General features: G+C 63.2%; 1 protein-coding gene across 1 annotated transcript in view; it reads left to right on the top strand.

The window, feature by feature from the left end:
• The first annotated feature begins 8,416 nt into the window (after positions 1-8,416).
• The window catches only part of MUC5B (mucin 5B, oligomeric mucus/gel-forming), a 24,227-nt gene continuing 11,666 nt past the window's right edge, over positions 8,417-20,977 (top strand). Inside the window, exons 1-24 of the mRNA XM_035013767.1 lie at positions 8,417-8,486; positions 10,579-10,650; positions 11,067-11,114; positions 11,430-11,691; positions 11,810-11,924; positions 12,058-12,148; positions 12,403-12,509; positions 13,370-13,571; positions 14,032-14,157; positions 14,267-14,384; positions 14,482-14,620; positions 14,949-15,059; positions 15,308-15,377; positions 15,741-15,878; positions 16,250-16,414; positions 16,750-16,844; positions 17,745-17,871; positions 18,080-18,335; positions 18,645-18,681; positions 18,770-18,886; positions 18,969-19,120; positions 19,429-19,567; positions 19,652-19,765; positions 20,470-20,649. Of these exons, the coding sequence (XP_034869658.1) occupies positions 8,417-8,486; positions 10,579-10,650; positions 11,067-11,114; positions 11,430-11,691; positions 11,810-11,924; positions 12,058-12,148; positions 12,403-12,509; positions 13,370-13,571; positions 14,032-14,157; positions 14,267-14,384; positions 14,482-14,620; positions 14,949-15,059; positions 15,308-15,377; positions 15,741-15,878; positions 16,250-16,414; positions 16,750-16,844; positions 17,745-17,871; positions 18,080-18,335; positions 18,645-18,681; positions 18,770-18,886; positions 18,969-19,120; positions 19,429-19,567; positions 19,652-19,765; positions 20,470-20,649 (3,051 nt within the window). The remainder of the gene's footprint in view (positions 8,487-10,578; positions 10,651-11,066; positions 11,115-11,429; positions 11,692-11,809; positions 11,925-12,057; positions 12,149-12,402; positions 12,510-13,369; positions 13,572-14,031; positions 14,158-14,266; positions 14,385-14,481; positions 14,621-14,948; positions 15,060-15,307; positions 15,378-15,740; positions 15,879-16,249; positions 16,415-16,749; positions 16,845-17,744; positions 17,872-18,079; positions 18,336-18,644; positions 18,682-18,769; positions 18,887-18,968; positions 19,121-19,428; positions 19,568-19,651; positions 19,766-20,469; positions 20,650-20,977) is intronic.

The raw sequence follows: 20,977 nt of genomic DNA, 5'->3' as shown, positions 1-20,977 counted from the left end.
CAAGATCCCCAGGCTCAGAGCAAGCCTACCCGAGTGCTGTGGACTGTCCCAGCACAGAGCCACGCTGCAAGATGGGAGAGCTCTGGAGAGGCAAGGAAACTCTGCCAGAGCATTAGCTGGACATGAACTAAAGGAGCAGAGACTTCAGTGATCATACCAGGTGATCCCTGAAGTGATCAACATTGTTTGGAAAAGTCTCAAAACAAAGGGACACTTCAGCCTTTGACAACAATGAAAGGAAGGAGGAAAAGAAAAGAAAAAAAACCCAGCAAACACCAGAGAAGGGTGAGAACCTAACTTCCAAAACTACCATATTATAATAGTCAAATCCCCAATTTTCAACAAAAATCAAGGGGCTCACAAAGAAACAAGAAAGCATGGCTATTAAAGGGAACAAAATAAACTGACAGACATCATCCCCGAGGAAGTCCAGGTGTCAGAATTACTAGACAAGGACTTTGCAACAACTGGGTTAGGTGTGTCCCGAGGGCCAGAGCAAAGCCCGGACGGGACCAAAGGCAATCAGAACATCGATCCACGCACAAAACGAGAATGTCAACAAACAGATAAAAAAGAGTATGAAAAAAACCACACAGGAATTCTAGAGCTGAAATGCACTACAACCGAAGCAGGAAATTTGCTCGAAGACAGTTATGAGGGGATGTGAGCAGGCAGGACACCATTGAGTCGGCTAACACAGGCATGACGAGGGTCCCAGAAAAGACGAGAAAGGGGCAGAGGTGTTGTTTGAAGAAATCAAAGTGAAAACTTCCAAGAAGCTCAAGAAACTCCAAGTAGGATAAACTCAGAGAGATCGACACTGACACTGTATAATCAGACTGCTGGCAGACATCGCGGGGATCCTGAAGGCACCTCGAGACAGGCAGCTCGTCACCTGCAAATTCTCCCCAAAGACACCGTTAGCTGACTTGACTGCGAAGATCTCAGAAGACAGAAGGCCGTGGACGATAGAGCTTGACGTCCTGAAAGAAGCTGCGGTCAGCCACGGATTCACTATCTGGCAGAACTGTCGTTCAAAAACGAGGGAGTAATTAAGCCATTTCCAGGTAAACAAACGCTGGGGGAGAGCTTCAGGACAAGCCCTCCTCTACAAGAGGTATTGAAAGGAGCCCCTCGGGCTGAAAGGAAGGACACCAGATGGTCAGTCAAAGCTGTATGCGGAAGGAAAGGTCTGCCATCAAGCTAAGCCTGTGGGCAAATAAAGAAGTCAACATTGCCATAATTTCTGTTTGTCACTCCACTCTTAATTTCGTATGGGATCAGATGCACAAAAACAACCATAAATCTGTGTTGTACCCCCACCAAAGCAGGTGTGATTTGTCACAACAACACAAGGAGGGTGGGGCCACACAGGGGCATGAACAGCGGGAGCTCAGCCGGCACCAAGTCTGAGTAGGCTGTGTGGTGACCCCACGGCCAGCACACAGAGAGGGTCTGCACAACAGACACAAAAGGAAATGAGAAGAGAATAAGAATTTATCACTACACACTGGGTGTTATGCACAAACAATGAATCATGGAACACTTCATCTAAAACTAATGATGTAATGTATGGGGATTAACATAAGAATAAAAAAAAAGAAATTATTTCATTTGAAAAAAAAAAATTATCACTACAGAACCAACCAAGCACATGGAGAACAAAAAGCCAGAAGACACACGGAAGACAAACAGTAACCCGGTGGAGGCCAGTCTGTCCTTATCAGTCATTTCCGCAAATGTACAGACATTGGCGGGATTGATTCAAAAAACACAACCCAACTCCACACCGTCTGCAAGACACTCGTGTTAGAACCAAGGTTACAGGGGCACCTGGGTGGCTCAGGCGTTAAGCATCTGCCTTAGGCTCAGGTCACAATCCCGGGATCCTGGGATCGAGCCCCGCATCGGGCTCCCTGCTCAGCGGGAAGCCCGCTTCTCCCTCTCCCACTCCCCCTGCTTGTGTTCCCTCTCTCCCTGTGTCTCTCTCTGTCAAATAAATAAATAAAAATCTTTAAATAAAAAAAAAAGAACTAAGATTACAGACAGGTAGAAAGCGAAAGCTTAGAAAAATATATTCCATGCAAATAGTAACCAAAAGAGAGGGAGGGTGGCCACATCAATAGCACATAAAGTAGACCTTCAATTCCAAACGATTAGGAGAGAGAGAGTAGGATATTCTGTATTGATAAAAAGTCAATTCCACAAGAACATACTGTAATTATAAAGACACATGCCCCACACCGCACAGATGTAACCGTATGACGCACACAGGACGGTGCGGAGGGAAGAGGCTACAGTCCCATGCACTCCGTGATGGGCAGGACAACCCAACCAGGCTAATAAGGAAACGGAGGACTTGCACACGCCATAAACCTGTCATACCTGCAGACAAATGGAACACCCTCAACAGCAGAAGACCCGAGTTTCTCAAATGCACATGGAACATTCTCTGGGATAAACTATGTGTTATGCTCCGAAAAAGGTTTTAATACATTTTAAAATGTCAAAATCATACGAAGCATTTTTCCTGACTACAAAGGCATGAAGCTGCAGATCAACAGTAGAAGGAGAAGTGTGGGGGCGCCTGGGTGTCGCCGTTGGTCGAGCGTCCAACTCTTGGTTCCGGCTGAGGTCATGATCTCTGGGTCCTGGGATGGAGCCCTGCGTTGGGGTTCCATGCTCCGCGGGGAGTCTATTTGAGATTCTCTCTCTCCCTCTGCTCCTCCCCCGCTCCCGCTCTTTAAAGTAAGTAAGTAAATCTTTAAAAAAGAAAAGAAAAGAAAAAGTGTGACATTCACAGGTATGTGAATATTAAACAACATGGTATTTTTTTTTTAAAGATTCTATTTATTTATTTGAGGGAGTGAGAGAGCACAAGCAGGGGGGAAAGAGGCAGAGGGAGAAGCAGACTCCCCACTGAGCAGGGAGCCCGATGCGGGACTTGATCCCAGGACCCTGATCATGACCTGAGCCGAAGGCAGATGCTTCACCGACTGAGCCACCCAGGCGCCCCTCAACAACACAGTCTTAACCAACAACAGGTGAAGAAGAGATTAGGGAATACTTAAAGATCAGTGAAAACAGTGAAACACGACATGCCAAAGCCTAGGAGGCTCAGCAAGGGGAGTGCTGAGGGGAGATGCTCGGCTGTGAGCACCGACATGAGGAAGGGTCGCAAATCGGCAGCCACGTGGCACTCCCCAAGGCAGCAGCAAGAGAAGCGAGAACTGAACCTGGAGCTCTGGGGAGGAAGGCGCTCGTGACTGTCAGAGCAGGGATAAAGAAAACAGAGGACAGAAAGCTGCAGAGAGAACCAGCAAATCCAAAAGTTGTGTCTCTGCAAAGACGAACAGAACTGACAGGCCACGGCGACAAGAGGGAAGACTCAGCGCCCAAGTCAAAAACGGAAGGGATGTTGTTACTGATCTTACAGAAATAAATGTGATCTTAAAAAGTCCTACGAACAATTTTATCAGGTTTGATAAACTGGAAGAGATCGACGAACCAGACAGACGTGCCGCTAGCGTGGAGGGGGATCGGCAGTCACAGCCCTCCCCACAAAGAAATCTCGGGACAAGAAGGCCTCACGGGTGTGGTCTGCCGCGTGTTTAGAGAAGAGCCAGCACCGAAACTTCCCAAAGTCCTCCAAAGCACCGCAGAGGATGGACCCGCTCCTGCCTGGCTCTGTGAGGCCAGCGATCCCCCAATACTGGAGCCGCACACAGACCCGTAACCACCGTGAACGCGGGTGCGGCAGTCCTCAACAAAATACCAGCAAACCAATTCAGAAACGCGTGAGAAAATTATACACCACGACCAAGTGGGTCGTACTCCTGGAGCGCAGGAACAGCTCCGCACACACGAATCAACCAGTCACCCCATTAATAGACTGGGGGGGCACATGGCCGTCTCAATGGAGGCAGAAATAGAATCTGCCAGAATTCAACACCCTTTCATGATAAAAACAGCCAACCAACCAGGATTAGAAGGACACTCTGTCATAGTAAAAGTGACATATGACAAGCCCACCCCTGATGTCGTCCCCGGCGGTGAAAGATGAGAGCTTTTCCTGTAAGATGGGGAATAAGACAACGACGCCCACTCTCAACACTCCTATTCAGCAGAGTGCTGGAAATTCAGGCCAGAGCAATCAGGCAAGAAAAAGAAATACAAGGTACTACGGCCTGGATTGGAAAGGATGTCACAGATGACATGGTCTTAGGTGTAGAAAGCTCTAAACACTGTTTAGAGTGTTTAGAGTTTAGTCTTAGGTTTAGAAAACTCTAAACTCTGTAAGCTTCCTGCAGTCTGAATATGACCTCCCCAAATCCCTATGTTGAAGTCCTCACCCCAAGAGGTGATGGGGGCTCTGGGAGGTGACTGGGTCATGAGGGTGGAGCCCACACGGATGGGGTCAGTGCCATCGGGAAAGAGCCCCCGCAGAGCCCCCTGACGCCTTGTCGGTTTTGCAAGAAGTCGGCAGTCTGCGCCCCAGGGGAGAGCGTTCTTCACCAGAGCCCTGCCCTTGGTGCCCTCCTGGTGGGAATGTAAAATGCTGCCCCTATTGTGGAATTCCCTAGAAAGTTAAGCACAGAATTATGACATGATTCAGCAAGTCCACTCCTGGGTCCATCCCCAAAGAAACTGCAAGCAGGGACTCGGGCAGATACTTGCACTCCCGTGTTCACGGCAGCCAACGGCTGGAAACAACCCTGTGTCCATCAACAGATGACACGGGAAACAAGATCTGCGTAGTCACACAGTGAGATACCCCTGAGCCTAAGAAAGGGAGGGCATTCTGACACCTGCCGCCACACCTCACAGGCATGATGCTGAGCAGATAAGCCAGACCCGAGGGGTAGGCACTGCATGATCCTGCTCCTATGGTCCCCGGGGCCATCAAATCCAGAGACAGAGAGGGGAGGGTGGGCACCAGGGCCCAAGGAGTCTCTAATGGACGGGGTCTCTTTTTGGGGAAAGATTAAAGGTGATCTGGACGGACGGTGGTGAAGGTTGCAAACCACCCCCCCGTCCCCCGCAGAGCTATCACGCTCTCCGTCCCTCCAAAGCTCCTCTTGTGGCCCCAGATGGCCCTGTGTATTGTGAGCTCCATGCGGCAGGACCTTCATTCTCCTTGTCCAAGTTGCATTCCCAGGGCCCAGGGCAGCCCCACCCTGGGGCTCAGAATTTGCTAGAAGGAAGGAAGGAGGCAGGGACAGAGGACAAGGGCAAGGAAAAGGATCTGTGTGAAGAGCAGAAAAAAGTAGAAGAGGTTGGGGGGACTCGTGGTCTCCACCTGGGGCACAGGGTGTCCTGTGGGAGGCTCTCTACATGCTTACAGCCTGGGGGGCAGGGTGGGAGGAACGGGCATGGCCCTTCTCACAGTGGGGTTGGCTCCAGGGCCCAGCCCCCAACACAGCCTCACGCACCACCACCCCAGGGTGACTTGCCCCTCCAGCGGGGTGGTCAAGGACCCCTCTCTGCATCCCAAATGCCTGGCATGGGGCGGAGGTGCTCAGGAATGTCTGTCGATGGACAAGCTGGGGGCCTCAGGGGCCATGATGTCCCAGAGCATCCTCCACCTGTTTCTTCTGGACCAAGCTGGTCCCCTGAGTCACGCTGGAAACACCCTGAGTGGGTTAGGGGCAGGAATGAGGCCCTGCCTTCCCAAAGCCAGGAGAAAGTGGCCTGTCACCCACATGTCACCTGGGATGCTTCCTTGCCTTGGCCACCCTCCCCACCGGGGTCAATCGGCCTGCACTGTCTGGCTAGCCTGGCAGTCACACCACTGGGCCCCTTGGCCATGGGGAGTGCAAGCCCCGGGGCATAGACCAGGGCTGCCAGGATCAGCTGTCTGGGGGGCAGAAGGCGGCAGGTGTGAAAGGCACCATCCCAGTGACAGTCCGGGGCGCGCTCTGAGCAGACCCAGAGCCAGCCATGCCTGTGCCCCCCCAGGGCCACGCCCCAATCCTCCTGCACCCTCCACAGTGCCCGAGGTGAATCCGGGCAGACCGGCCACGCTCAATAAAGGCCTGAGTCCTGGTGCATCCTGGGAGCCTCGTCCTCGTGTCTGCGCGTCCACGCTGCTGGGATGCAGGGATGCAGGGAGGGGTGAGCTCAGAAGGGGCCCCGGGGTTGCTGAAGACCCCTGCGCACCCAGCAAGCCCTTGAGGGGTGGGGGCAGTCCGCCTCTGGGCTCCGCGGGGCCCCTGGGTCTGTGGGCTGAGCGAGGACAGGGGTGGACCCAGGGCGGGACAGGCTCCTGGCACAGTCCCTGGCGGAGCCCTCCCGAGCTCCAGGAGGCCGCTCCTTCCCGGCAGCCCGCTCTCCTTCCTTCCCTTTATCTCTGTCCTCAGCTCCGTCAAGTGTGAAGCGGTAAACTGGCTGAGCAAACAGGCTCCTGAGCCGCATCCGGGATGTCTCAATAGCTGTGCCCCTGCGGGCCCTCCACCCGTCTCTGCCCAGAGGACAGTGCTCACGGGGAGGGGCCGCGGCAGGCACTGGGCCACGCCAGGTCCCTTGGCTGCCTACTGTGTGCAAGCTGTGGACTGTGGGCAAGGCCCCTGCCCGCATGAAGCTCTCCTTCCGAGGTGGGGGCGGGGAGGGATAGACGGCCAACTCGAAGCCCCGAATAACTTACATTCAGGTCCCGAGTCCAAGGCTCACATGTGCAGGGGTTGGGGGGCGACTGGTGGGGCCCTTTGAAGGCTGGGGGTGCTCGCTGAGTCAGGGGGCCGAGGGATGGGCCAGCGGGGCAGGTGCCTGGGTGTGGCCGGGCGCCCAGTGGGGCACGGACCAAGAACCGGAGCCCTCAGGGAAGCGGGGGCCAGGCCCCGAGGGCTCAGGCTGAGGGAGGCCTGGAGGTTCACAGGGCCGCGGATGCAAGTGGGCAGCATGCCAGGCCCGTCTGCGGGAGCTCTGACGCCAGGGAGCAGGGGCCGGCTCCCGGGCCGGGGCACCTGCTCTAAAGACGCCAGGAGCCAGCAGAGCCCGCACGGCCTGAGGGCCCGTCAGCCAAGCAGAGGTGTGACCGCCCGGCGAAACGCTTCGTGGAAGCTTTGGAGATGGTTTTCCCGTTGCCCCAGCAATTCCACTTCCGTGACTCAATCCTCGGAAAGACAAAGGCAGGGGGATCCCAGGTGTGCGCGCCCACATGGCGAAGCTGCCCGAGGGGGTCCCGCGCCTCCCAGCGGGGGTCCGCCCCAGGGGTCACTCTCAGACACACGCAGCCTGGGGTGAGGGTGCCCAGCGTTCTTGCCAGAGCCAGAGAATAAGACACTTGGAGTGTGAATCAGAAGGGGGCAGCTGGTGAGGCCAAGCTGGTCACTGACCCGGAAAAGGTTACCGTGTGACCCCTGCAACCGGGGAGCTGGGACTTCGTGGCTCGCACTCAGGGCAGGACTGGGGTTGAGAGACCCCCAGGCCCCCGAGGTGACCCTGTCAGCCCTCCCGGGGGCCCCCAGGAGCATGCCACCGTGTAGACATCGGCCCCTGCATGGCCTGCTGTCAGCCGAGGACCCTGGTGGCTCAGAGACCATGAGGAGCTGCAGCTTCCTCTGGGTTACCCGGCCTCGGGTCACCTAGCCAACTAAGGAGCGAGGTGAGGGTCAAACCCACCATGCTGGGAGCTCCTGGTCCTGCCTTGGCCAGGGCAGGTGATGGACAAGGGCCAGCCTGGGTGTCCACTCCCAGGGCCTCAGTTTCCCCTCAAATCTGAACTTGGTGACAGAGAGGAGCCTAGAGATCCGCAGGGGCACTGGTCAGCATGGCTAAGGTCTCTGGGCATGGAGCCTCCTCCCAGGACCCCCACAAGCCATGCAGCCCAGGTACCCTGCCCTCCACACATGGCTGACCACCCCTAGCTGGGCAGAAGCCCCAGGGACCAGGGGTGAGTGCCCCCGGCCAGTGCCCAAGGCTGCCCAATGGCTGAGGCCTTGGCCAGGTTCCTGGGAGGGGATCGACGTGCGGGCTGAGCGTGGGGTCGTGCTGACCACCTCCCTACTGAGTGAGCGAGACATGACCAGGGCGGCCCAGGGCGGCCGCATGCAGGGGCTTTGCCACCCAGGATGGGCTGCCGGCACCACCCTCTGGGCACCAGGCTGCCGCCCCTCTCCCTTTGATTCTCAGAAGCTGTGGAGGGGCGGGGGAGGGGGGGAGAGTGGGGGCAGGGGTCCTGTGAATCTGGGGCCCACAGCTGCAAATCCTTCCTCCTCCAGGTGTCTTTCCTGCCGCGGCCCCTCCCCGAAAGCAAACACACGTGGCTGCCCCAGGGGAAAGGACGGAGCCCTGCGTGGCCCAGGAGCCGGGCGCGGGGCCAAGGCTTCTTGCTATATAAGCCCCAGGGCCCCCAGGGAGCGAGCACTGGGGCCCACTCCCTCCCAGCCACCTGCCCGCCGCTGTGCCAGCCTCCAGGATGGGTGCCCCAAGCGGGTGCCTGGTGCTGGCCTGGGTCCTCGCGGCCCTGCTCCTGGTGCAGAAGACAGGTGAGGACGAAGAGCCCGGCTCCGTCTCTGCAGCAGGGGGCCCAGCAGGTCGCTCGCTGGGGGTTCTCCTGCTGGGAACGGCAGGCAGGACCCTGCCCGTGCATCCCCAGTGCAGCCCCCAGGCTCTCAGCCCGCACCCAGAGAAGCTGGGTCCCCTGGGAGAACCGCCGAGAGAGTGTTGGGGTGGGGGCTGAGGCTGGGCGTCTCTCTGGTCCTGGAGCCCCCACGGCAGCTCCAGAATTCCTCCTCAGATTAGGGTTGGAACCGCTGACAGGTGATCGAGCAGCAGGGGAGCTCCATCTGAGCCCACCGCCCGGGCCTCCGGCCTCCCCGGCCGCCCCGTGCACTTAGCATCTAGGGGAAGCACCACTGGCCCTAACACCTACTGTCAACATGAAAGACGGCCTCAGGGGCTGCCTGGGTGACACCCAGCAGGACTGGCCTGGAGCCCTGGCCACTGCAGGCCGCCCCACCCGGTCCCGGCCTTGAGCGCTGCTCCCGTGAGGCCTCCCCGTGGTGCCTCGCCCAGGCTCGGGGGCCTGGGCAGGTGGACACTGGCCCAAGGCTCTCCATCAGTCGTCTCCCAGAGCCCCTGCCCCAAGCCGCCTTTCCTGGGGGCTGAGCAGGGCTCAGAGGTGGGGGGACTTCCCCGGAGTGACTCCCAGCGGGGGTGCCGGGCCCCCCGCCTGCTGTGCGATTCAGGTGTCCATCTGCTGGTTTGCGCAGCCGGCCCCCCCTCCTCCCAACTCTTCCAGGCTCATCTGGGCCATGCCGGCCCCAGACCACGTGCCTGACGAGTGGGTCTCGCCAGCGAGCCTCCTCATCCTCCACCTGCGTCTCTCTGGGGGGCAAATCCCGCTGGGGCGGGCGAAGGTGGTCTGAGAGGAGGACCTCACGTCGGGGGGGCTGCCATCAGCCGCGGTGTAAAGGGATAGTCGGGAGCGGGCATTTCTCGGGCCCGGTGATGGAGACCAGGTCTTGCTGGGCGAGTGACCCCGCCTGAGGAGGGCCCCGAGTTGAGCCAATTCTTGTGGAAACCGGGCCTGGATGGGGAGGCGGTGTGGGGTGCAAACTGCCACTGGGACACCCTCTGGCTTCTGACTGTGGGGTGCGGCCAGCATCTGGCCCTAGCCAGGCTCACGCGGGAGGGGCTGCAGCTCTGGGGTCAGGGGTGGACGGCGGGAGCAGCTGCGCCTGTGGGAAAGGCAGTCACCTGGGGCCCTCGGAAGGAAAGTTTAATGCCGGGCCAGTCCCTGTGGTTTCCATATGCGAGGTCCCTGCTGGGATAGTGGAACGGAATAGAGGCCTCACCGTGCCCCTCGCCGAGCTGGTTGCACCAGGGACGTGGGGACATCGGGGCCCCCCCTCCCACTCCCCAGGAAGCTCAGATTTGGGCTGAGCGTGGAGACTCCTGGCAGACCGCAGGAAGGAGGTCAGGGCCATGTGAAGGGGGTGCCGCAGCCTGAGCTCGGCAGAGGGGCCTGGGAGGGCTCCCTACGCCCACCACGGCAGCGAGGGGATGTGGGAGCCCGGCCACCGGGGGAGTCAGGCTGGCGGAGGAGGCCCTGCCTGGAGGCGGTGGGCGCACAGGGCCCCAGGCGCAGCCACCCCAGCACCAGGGCCCCCAGGCCTCCCGCCGCCATGACGGACAGTTCTAACTCCAATCTGGCTCTGGTCTTGGGTTTCTGCTAAGTCATGCCCAGAAGCCTCCCCAACTGTGTGAGTCTTTCTCCCCAACAAAGCCGGTCTTTGTCCTTCTCCAAGGGACGCCCGGGATGGGGCCGAACCCTCTTCTGGGGTGGCCAGGGTCAATGGGCCAACGCCTTTTCCTGATTCCATTCTCCAGCCCGGAGCCAGCAGCACCAACTGCCCCATCCCGGAGAGATGAGGCGCCACCCTGGATTTGTAGATGGGGTGGGTGGGGGTCAGCGCAAGGCCACCGGTAGCTGCGGCTCCCTGCAGAGGCCTCCTATCCCAGCGGAGCCTTGCTTTCCACCAAGTCGAGTGTTCACGGGGCCGCCCCCCTGAAGCCTGCCGAGGAAGGATGGCGAATGTCCGGCTTCTCACGGACCCCCGTCCCCTTTCCCTGCAGAGACCCAGGGCAGCGTGGAGCCCAGCCAGGCCAGCACAGAGGCTGCGCCGCATAGTCGGAGGGCAGACGTCGGTATGTGGCCCAGGCTCTGCAGGCAGGAGGGGCTGGGCTCCCAGTGGGCCGGGGATCTGGACATCAGATTTCCACATCAGCTGCATGTCACACAGAGACCCTCCTGGATCCCACCCGCCCACAAGAAGGGACGGCAGGGGGCATGGGTCCCGGAAAGCTAAGGCACAGGGCAGAAAGGCTGAAATGCTCACACGTACTCACACGCCGCGCACATTCACGCGCACGCACACACACTCAGGGCAGCCGTGTGTGTTGGGCAGATGGGGAGGGCCGCGGAGGGGCAGCCCTAGTCCTGGGGCTCGCTGGGCTGGGTCAGGGCGGCCTGCACCTCTCTGTTGCCCCAGGGCCCAACCAGGGAGGAGGATGAGGGGTCCCCGCCTGGCCGCATTTCTAGTGTGACCCACCCTCCTCTGCAGCTTGGAGCACCGTCATCCCGCCCATCACCGTCTTGCCCACCATGAGCTGTGAGTGGACGCTGCCCACTGCTGACGGGGTGGGGGTGGGGGCTCACAGATCTGGGGGGTAAAGCTGGTACGCTGTGGGCGACTGAATGGCCTTGGTCCTGCCGGGAGCCTTCCCTGGGCCAGCCCTCCTGGGGGCTGACCCTGGACGCTGGTGTAGGATCAGGGCTCTCAGGGAGCATCAGGGCGGCTCAGGGCAGCGAGGCGGGCGAGCGGCTGCCCTCCTGGCTCCGCAGCCCAAATCCGGGGACGGCTGCTGGTGGGTGGCTGGGCGAGGCTGGTGGCATCTGCCGGGACCCCAGCACGCGCTCCCCACAGCCCAGAAGCCCGCGCACAACGGGCGCGTGTGCAGCACCTGGGGCGACTTCCACTACAAGACCTTCGACGGCGACGTCTTCCGCTTCCCGGGCTTGTGCAACTACGTCTTCTCAGCGCACTGCGGAGCCGCCTACGAGGACTTCAACATCCAGCTGCGCCGCGGCCGGGCGGGCTCCAGGCCCACCATCACCCACATCGTCCTCAAGACGCAGGGGCTGGTGCTGGAGGCCTACAACGGCTCCATCCTCATCAACGGGCAGCGGTGCGCCTGGCGCAGGCTGGGGAGGGGCTGGGACTCTGGGGCTCGCGGCTCAGGGCTCGGTGGGGGAGGGCCCTGCTGGACACCCTGGCCGCAGGGCGACCGGAACTTTCCACCCCAGGGGGGAGCTGCCCTACAGCCGTGCGGGCCTGCTGGTGGAGCAGAGCAGCGTCTACATCAAGGTCACCGTCCGGCTGATGCTGACCTTCATGTGGAACAGAGAGGGCAGTGCCCTGGTGAGGGCGCCCCCCCACGCCCCTCCCAGCCCGTCCGGGACGGCCTCCCAGCCCCGGGGGGCGAGGGCAGCAGGGGTGGCGGGGCTGAGGGCTTGGCTGGCTGAGGCTGGAGCTGCCCCCCCTCTACCCCCAGCTGGAGCTGGACCCCAAGTACGCCAACCAGACGTGCGGTCTGTGCGGGGACTTCAATGGGCTCCCAGCGGTCCAAGAGTTCTACTCCCATAGTGAGTGCTGCCTGGGGTCAGGGCGGGGTCAGGGAACGGCCGGAAGCCAAGCTGTGGGTCCTGCCCGGGGCACTGGATGCTCCCGAGGAGGCGGGGGGGGGGGGCAGCCTGGGCACTGGACAACACTCAAGCCAGTGACGCCCCAGGAGAAGTTTGGGGTGCCCCGGGCATGGGCAGGGGCCCCCTGGCAGCCACGGCCCACACTGCCCCCAGGGGCCCTCAGCATGCTCCACACCAGCATCTCCTGTCCGCAGATGCCAGGCTGACCCCTCTGCAGTTCGGGAATCTACAGAAGCTGGACGGGCCCACAGAGCAGTGCCAGGACCCCCTGCCTTCCCCGGCCAGCAACTGCACAGACGGGGTGAGCTCCCCCTCCCCGGGCATGGGGACAGCCAGGAGGGCGGGTTCAGGCTTCCTGGGCTGGGTCCTGGGGTGTCCAGGGAGAGAGGGTCTCCTAGCCCTCGGGTGGCGGAGGACGTGGCCACCACTCTGGAGACACACCCTCTCACCTACTCACCTCCCCCGACCGCACACCTGTTCTGAGAGTGTGGGCAATGCACATGTGTGTGCAAACACGTGTCCGCACATATGCAGTCCTGCCCGCGGTGAGGCACTTGGGAGCCCAGGTGAAGGAGCCCTACAAGGAAGTTGGGAGGACCCCACCTTTAGAATCTATCCATGAGCCTTAAATCAGGATGTGGAGCTGCAGTCCCCACCCCCCCAGCTGGTTGGGGGCAGGGGGAGGGGTGCCGGGGAAGGAGGAAGCATTCCTCGGCAGGCTGGCTTTGGCTCTGCTGGGGCTGCCTGAGGGCCTCCCCCTTCTCTGACTGGCCTCTGGGGGTTGGGGCACCTTTCCTGGGGGCTCACACCATGCGCAGGTGTGTCCTGGAGCCCTGGGGGGCGGGTGGAGTCCACAGTCATGGCTCAGTCCCCAGAGCCAAGCAGAACTCTGCACCCAGTGGTGGCAAGTCCACGGTGGTTGAGGGGAGGAAGGGAGGGTGGCCAGCTGGCCGGCTGGCTGGGCGGACGGATGCATGGGAGGATGGAGGGATGATAGGCGATGGGTAATTTGTGGGTAGATGGACAGACGGACAGACGGATGGAGGGATGAAAGGGAACCTCAAGGGGAGGAAGGGGGCCCCCTGGCCTGGAAAAGTCTGCAGGGCCCGGGGTGCCCCACACACGCCGAGGGTGGACGGTGCCAAGCCTCTGTGCTCCCAGGAGGGCATCTGCCACCGCACCCTGCTCGGCCGGGCCTTTGCAGAGTGCAACACGCTGGTGGACCCTGCCGCGTACGTGGCCACCTGCACCCAGGACCTGTGTTGCTGCCCCACCTGCCCTTGCGCCACCTTCGCAGAGTACTCCCGCCAGTGCGCCCACGCGGGGGGACAGCCCCAGAACTGGAGGGGCCCGGACCTCTGCCGTGAGTGGCCCCCGACCAGGGCCAGCCCCAGCCCCACACCCACTCCGGGTCCCTGGGGACGGGGGAGGGACCCCTGGGTAGGACATCCGGCATCTGGCTGGGGGCCCGGGACAGTCGGCCGGGAGGGTGGCCAGGAGAACAGAAAGGGGACCGGGAGGCTCAGAGGGAGGACCCGGCCTGGGTGCAGGGAGCTGAGCTCACCCCAGAAGCCAGGCGGGCCCAGGGGGGCTGTCCGGGAGGCGCTGCACCCCAGGCTCCCTTACCTGCCGCCTCACCCAGAAGTCAGCTGGGGGCCGGGACAGGCGGGGCCCAGCCTCCCAAGGCGAGGGGCTCCCTGAGCCCGGCTGTGGCTTTGGGGGGCCCCTGATGGCACACGGAAGGCTGGGGGCGGAGGTGGCCTGCCTGGGCGCCCCACGCCTGGGCAGCTTCCTGGGGCCCAAGTGCGTCCTCCCCCCTGCAGCCCAGACCTGCCCCCTCAACATGCAGCACCGCGAGTGCGGCTCGCCCTGCGCGGATACCTGCTCCAACCCCCAGCGCTCCCAGCTCTGCGAGGACCACTGCGTGGACGGCTGCTTCTGCCCCCCAGGCAGGTCCTCCTGGCCCTCGGGGACCGGCCCCCACCCTCCCGGCTGCCCCCGGTCACTGAGGTTCCAACAGCCGCCCCGGCCCACTTATGAGGCCCCTGCTGTCCCCAGGCACGGTGCTGGATGATGTCACCCACAGGGGCTGCCTGCCCCTGGAACAGTGCCCCTGCACCCACGGCGGCCACACCTACGCCCCGGGGGCCTCCTTCACCACCGTCTGCAGCGCCTGGTAGGCCTCCCGGCTGCCCTGCCCCGGGAGCGGGTGCATGGGCTGGGGTCTGCCTCCTGCACATCACGCCCGCTCTGCTCACGGCCTCCCTTCCCAGCACCTGCTCCGCGGGGCTGTGGCGGTGCCAGAACCTTCCCTGCCCTGGCACCTGCTCTGTCCAGGGCGGGTCCCACATCTCCACCTATGACGAGAGGCTCTATGACGTGCACGGAGACTGCAGCTACGTCCTGTCCAAGGTAGGGCCCCGTGGGCTTTGCGGGCCTGCCCGGGCACTCTCGGGCCCCCGCTGCCCCTGCGCAGGGCCCCGTGGTGGCCATCAGAGGGGGCGAGGGCCCCTGGATCTCCTCCTGGGGTCGCATCCCCAAAGGGAAGCCCCCAGGCTCACACTCACGGGGCCAGGGGCTCCCAGGCCCTGAGACAAGCTGCCTGGAGGTGGCCACCGGCGCCCCAGGCCAGGGTGAGCCGCCGTCCGTCTGCACCCACCCGGCAATGCTGGGAACAGGCCACCCTGCCTGTGCTGGGGAGTGGCTGTCCCCCAACGCGCTGGTGGCTTCGCCCTGTCAGACGTGTGCAGAGAACAGCTTCAGCGTGCTGGCCGAGCTGCGCAGGTGTGGCCTGACGGACAACGAGAACTGCCTCAAATCGGTGGCACTCAGCGTGAACGGCGGGGACACGGTGAGGCTCCAGCGGGGGAGGGGTGGACACAGGGAAGCTGGCAAGACACACAGGCCCCAGGGACGTGGATCCCGGTCCTCCTTAAACCCCACGGCCCCGGCCCAGCCCCCAGCCCCGGTCCTAAGCGTCCCACGGAGCTGGAGGCTCGAGGCCAGAGCTCTGCACCCGGCTCTGGCCCCTGGGGCGCTCCCTGGCCCCCGAGGCAGGCGGGCTCCTCCCCCACCGACCTGGCTGCCTCCCCTCCCCAGATCATCCAGATCCAGGCCAACGGCGGGGTGTTCCTGAACTCCATCTACACCCAGCTGCCCATGTCAGCAGGTATGGGCCCGGGACGGCTGGGCCAGGCTGCGGCGAGGCGGCCTGCCCCCCAGAGCCTACACACAGCCAGCTAGGTCCCTTGCTAGTTCCTCATGGCCTGGGGCAGTTCTGGAATATCCCGTGGTTGGTTTCCTGTCTGCAAGCGGGTATGGTCCGATCTGTGGGGACCTGGTGTGGATCACGCTCGGTGCCCGGCCTCCTGGGGACCAGGACCGGTCACTCCCAGCACTGCCCACTCCCAGGGCCCACCAGACACCTGTCTCCTCCCAGCCCATCCCCAGAGGACCCGCCCCGCCCCCGGGCTGTCCCAGGAGCAAGGGGGTTCCGTCGGGCCAGACTCTGACTTGGTCCCCATCCCTGCAGCCAACATCACGATCTTCAGGCCCACCTCCTTCTTCGTCCTGGTGCACACGGGCCTCGGGCTGCAGCTGCAGGTGCAGCTGGTGCCGCTCATGCAGCTGTTCCTCAGGCTGGAGCCCTCCTACCGCGGACAGATGTGCGGTGAGGCCGGCTGGGTGGGCTCGGGGGCCGCTGGTCCCTGGACTCAGCAGCAAGGGGATGCGCTAGAGTCTGGCAGGGAGTGGGGATTGGGAGGGAGCTGCTCCCAGGGAACCCCGCATCCGACCTGCTGCCCCCGGGAGGTGACCTGGGGTGGGGGGTGGACAGTGAGCCACGCTGTCCTTACTAGGGCAGGCTTTGCACAGGGGCTGATCCCCACCAGGGCTTATCTGCAGATGGCTCTGGAACCAAAATCCTGGGATGGAGCTCTCTGGCTGGTCTCCTTGTGATGGTTTCTAGAGGGACTGCGGGGCCAGCAGGATGGCCAGGCTGGACGCCCCACTAATGCTCCATCCCTGGGCCCCGGCCCCCAGGCCTGTGCGGGAACTTCAACCAGAACCAGGCCGATGACTTCCGGACCCTCAGCGGTGTGGTGGAGGGCACGGCTGCCGCCTTCGCCAACACCTGGAAGACCCAGGCCGCCTGCCCCAACGTCAAGAACAGCTTCGAGGACCCCTGCTCCCTCAGCGTGGAGAACGGTACTCCCACCCCTGGGAGCCCTCCGTTTACCGGGGCCGGGCCTAGGAGCAAAAGCTTCCCGTCTCACCAGGCCCTGGGGTGGGTGGGGCTGGGGGACCCCGATATCCGGGATGCATGCATGCATGCTGGCGGCAGGGCCTGGGGCCTGTCTCTGGGGCGAGCGCCCTACTGTCCCATTAGCATCATGGGTCAGCCCCACATTCCAGCTCAGCTCTCCCGGGGCGGTGGGGGCTGGGGGCCTGGGTGCAGGAGCCTAGGCTGCCGGGGTGGGCGGCCGTGGGGGAGGAGGGGTGCAGGTGGTGGCCAGCCAGCCAGCTCACCTTCCCTGTCCCAGAGAACTACGCCCAGCACTGGTGCTCCCTGCTGACTGACCCGGCCGGAGCCTTCTCCCGCTGCCACTCTGTCCTCAACCCCGCGCCCTTCTACTCGGTGAGACCCCCAGCTCCCCGGTGCTTCCCTGGCTCAAGGACCCCACAGCACATGCACGGGTCGGTCAGTCCTCCCCTGGGCCACCGTGGGTGTGGCTGTTGGTGTCACCGAGGAGCACAAACCAGGTCGCTAAAAACTAGAGAAATTGCTTCTGGTCCCAGTCCTGGAGGACAGAAGTCCACAAGCAAGGGGTGGGCAGGGCCACGCTCCCTCCTACAGCTACAGGCCCTCCTCCTGCATCTCCCAGCCTCTCGAGGCCCCAGGTACCCCTGGGCTTGTGGCTACATCACCCCAACCCTGCCTCCGTGCCCCTCCCCTGTGTCTGTGTCCAAATTCAGGGCCCATCCCGATGACCTTACCTTAATCACATCTGCAAAGGCCCTATTTCCAATAAGGTCATTTTCTTAGGCCCTGGAGGTTAGGGCTTCTGCATATCTTTTGGGGACACCCAACCCAACCCACAACAGTTGGCTGGTAGGCCACTTTTGCAGAAGCTCGAAGGCCTACCGTGCACACGAATGCACCCCCAGGAGTGTGTGTCTGCAGGTGGAAGCCCTGGCCCACCTCTGCCCATGTTGGGGGTGGCATAGCTCCACCCTCTTCACCCCACGTGCCCCCCATAAGCAGCACAAGCAGTGATGTATGCGGAATGCGGTCGGACCCGGCCCTGGTCCCGCGGAGGCCCCTGCTGACCCTGACCTTGGCCCGGCCTCGTGCCTCCTTGCTGCCCCCTCCCCGACCTGGCCTGTGTGGTCCCTTAGTGCACCAGCTGCCCTCCTGGGCGCCTCACAGATCTGTGGGTGCCGAGGGCCCGGGTGGGAGTCCCAGGAAGGACGCACGGGGAGAGAGGGGCCTCGGTGGGCTGGGGTCCCTGACGGCCCCCCGCGGCCCCATCCCCAGAACTGCATGTTCGACACGTGTAACTGTGAGAAGAGCGAGGACTGCCTGTGCGCGGCCCTGTCCTCCTACGTGCACGCCTGCACTGCCAAGGGGGTGCTGCTCAGCGGCTGGAGGGACGGCGTGTGCAGTGAGTGTCCCCGGCCAGCCTGGCAGCACCGGGGGAGGGGCGGGGGGCTGGGGACCCCCACTCCCACTTTCTCAGCCAGAGCTTCACGCTTCCTCGTCTGGGCCAGCCAAGGGCCTGGTGTCAGAGGGGAAACTGAGCCTCGGGCTGTGTGAGCCCCAGCCTGGAGGGGCCCTCCGGCCACTGACTGGAGCGCTGCCCCTACCCCCAGCCAAGTATGTGAGTAGCTGCCCCAAGTCCCAGCACTACAGCTACGTGGCGCATGGCTGCCAGCCCTCCTGCCGCGCTCTGAGCCAGGTGGACGTCACCTGCAGCATCGCCTTCGTGCCCGTGGACGGATGCATCTGCCCCTCGGGCACCTTCCTGGACGACTCGGGCGCCTGCGTGTCCGCCGACGCCTGCCCCTGCTACTTCCGTGGCTCTGTGGTGGCCCCGGGGGACGTGGTGCACGACAACGGCGTGGTCTGGTAAGCAGCCAGCTGGGCCCGTGCCCCCCCGCCCCCTGTCCTGGGCCCACAACGGTCTCGCCCCCCGTGTCACACCCGAAGACCCCTGGGCCTCCCCAGAGGATTGTGAAACACAGAGGGGCTCCCTGGGGAGGGCCCCCACCCCTCAGCCGTGCAGTAAAGAGGGACCCCTCCCCTGGCCAGGGAGAGGGTTCCGAGGGTCCGGCGCCCAGGAGGGCGTGTGTGTTGGGCTCTGGGCAGAGCTCTGGGTGGGGTCTGCGGGGCGGTGGGTGGGCAGTGGGCCCAGGCAGGGCGGTCTGTCTCCCACAGCTCATGTGCGGGTGGGAAGCTGAGTTGCCTGGGAGCGGCGGAGCAGAAGAGCTCAGGTAGGGCCCCCCGCCGCGCCCGGGGGCAGGGGCTTCTGCGGGCCCGGGCTGGGGCCCCTCCCAGCCCAGCTGCCTCCCTCTGCAGGGTGTGCGGCCCCCATGGTGTACCTGGACTGCAACAGCGCCTCGGCGGGCACGCCCGGGGCTGAGTGTCTCAGGAGCTGCCACACGCTGGACGTGGACTGCGTGAGTGGCCGGGGAGGGCGTGCCGCCCCCCAGTGTCCCCGGGCACGGGGGGGACGAGCACTGACGCCGTGCCCGTCCACAGTTCAGCACCCACTGCGTGTCTGGCTGTGTCTGCCCCCCGGGGCTGGTGTCGGACGGGAGTGGGGGCTGCGTGGCCGAGGAGGACTGCCCCTGTCTGCACAACGAGGCCACCTACAAACCCGGGGACACCATCAGGGTGGACTGTAACACCTGGTGAGTCAGGGCTTCCTCCACGGGAGGGAGAGAGGTGGGGGGGAGCGGGGGCCTGGCGTGGCCCCCAGCCCCGGGGAAGCCCTGGACGGTCCCCTCTGTCCTAGGAAGGTCCCCCAGGGCCAGGCCTTCAGAGCTGCCGCCAGGGCCCCCAGCCCCGCCTCACTGCAGGCGCCAAGGGCCTGGAAGCCAGAGACGGGCGGGCGGCGGGCCCGTGCCTGCGCTCCCCCCTTCACTCAGCCCTCTGGAGAGTGCGGCGGGGCGGGGCTGGTCCTGGGCAGCGGGCAAGCAGGTGTCCCCTGCCCTCACAGCACGTGCAAGAACCGCAGGTGGGAGTGCGGCCGCAAGCCCTGCCTGGGCACCTGCGTGGCCTACGGGGACGGCCACTTCATCACCTTCGACGGGGAGCGCTACAGCTTCGAGGGGAGCTGTGCGTACACGCTGGCCCAGGTACGCGGGGGCCCCCTCCGCGCCCCCCTCCTCCGCCCGCCCACTCCCGCAGCCCTGAGCTCAGCCTGACCCCCCCTGGCCCAGGACCACTGTGGGGGCAACGGCACCGCCAACGGCACCTTCCGCGTGGTCACCGAGAACGTCCCCTGCGGGACCACGGGCGTCACCTGCTCCAAGGCCATCAAGCTGTTCCTGGAGGTGAGGGGCCACCGGGAGCCCTGTCCCTCCCTCTGCCCTCCGGCTGGATGTCCTAGGGCTGCCTGGACAAATGGCCACAGCTGGGGGGACCTGAAGCTAGAGAAATGCATTCTCTCTCGGTCCTGAGCAGCAGGTGTCCCAGGGCCGAGCCCCCCGCCAGCCTCCAGGGGGGCTCCCTCCTGCCTCCCCCAGCCCCGGGGCTCCACCGGCCCCTCCCCCCGCGGGCCCGCCCCCTCTCTCCTGTCACAGGGACACCTGTGTTTGGACTGAGGCCCACCCTAATCCGGGAGGAGCTCATCCCTCACTGACCCCTGCAGAGACCGTTTTTCCAAACAAGGTCGCATTCACAGGTTCCAGGGGCTGGAATGTGGACACACCTTTTGGGGGGCCTGCGTTCAGCCCACTACATCAGGGTACCCAGTTCCAGCAGAGGGACGCCAGAGTTCACCAGACAGGGAGCCGCACGGTTGGCCGGGGGCATCAGCCCCACTGGCCTGTGGCCCCAACCTTCCACGTGACCTCCCCGGGCTCCCAGCACACCCTGCTTGGCCTCTGGCTTCCTGTTCGCTGACAGTGTCCGGAGCCAGCTCATCCTTGACCCCAGTCCTGTGCCTTGGGCCCCTGACTACTGTAGGTCGGTGGGCTCTGGCCCCCAAGCATGCCTCTCAGTCCCTGCAGCCACCACCTCCGTGTGCCCTCTGCAGAACTATGAGCTGGTCTTGCATGAAGGCACCTACAAGGTGGTGCAGAGGGGGCCGGGCGGAGACCTGCCCTACAAGGTCCGGTACATGGGCATCTACCTGACCGTGGAGACTCACAGTGGCCTGGTGCTGTCCTGGGACCGGAAGACAAGCCTGTTCATCCGACTGCAGCAGGACTACAAGGTGAGAATGGGTGGGCTGTGGACCCCTTCAGGCAGGGTCAGAGCCCCTACTCCTAGATCTGGCTCCCAAGGGGCCGTCTGGCAGCTGACACTCCACTGAGGGCCAGGGCGAGTCCACTCACAACGCCGATTTCTGAAAGGCCTGTGTTGAGACCAAACAGACCAATAGGCAGAGTCCTGCTTAGAATGCTGTTCTTGCTCCCTGGTGTCCCCATGCCCACTGGGCCTGCTTGCCCACCTGTCCACTCCCCATCTGCCCACCTGCCTGCCTGCCCGCTGCTCACCTGTCCACCTGCCTGCCTGCCCCCTGCTCACCTGTCCACCTGCCT

This window comes from Mirounga leonina, unplaced genomic scaffold (genome assembly GCF_011800145.1).
Source record: "Mirounga leonina isolate KUSES-001 unplaced genomic scaffold, KU_Mleo_1.0 Mir_166, whole genome shotgun sequence".
NCBI lineage: Eukaryota > Metazoa > Chordata > Mammalia > Carnivora > Phocidae > Mirounga > Mirounga leonina.
This window is presented reverse-complemented; position numbering and strand designations above follow the sequence as displayed.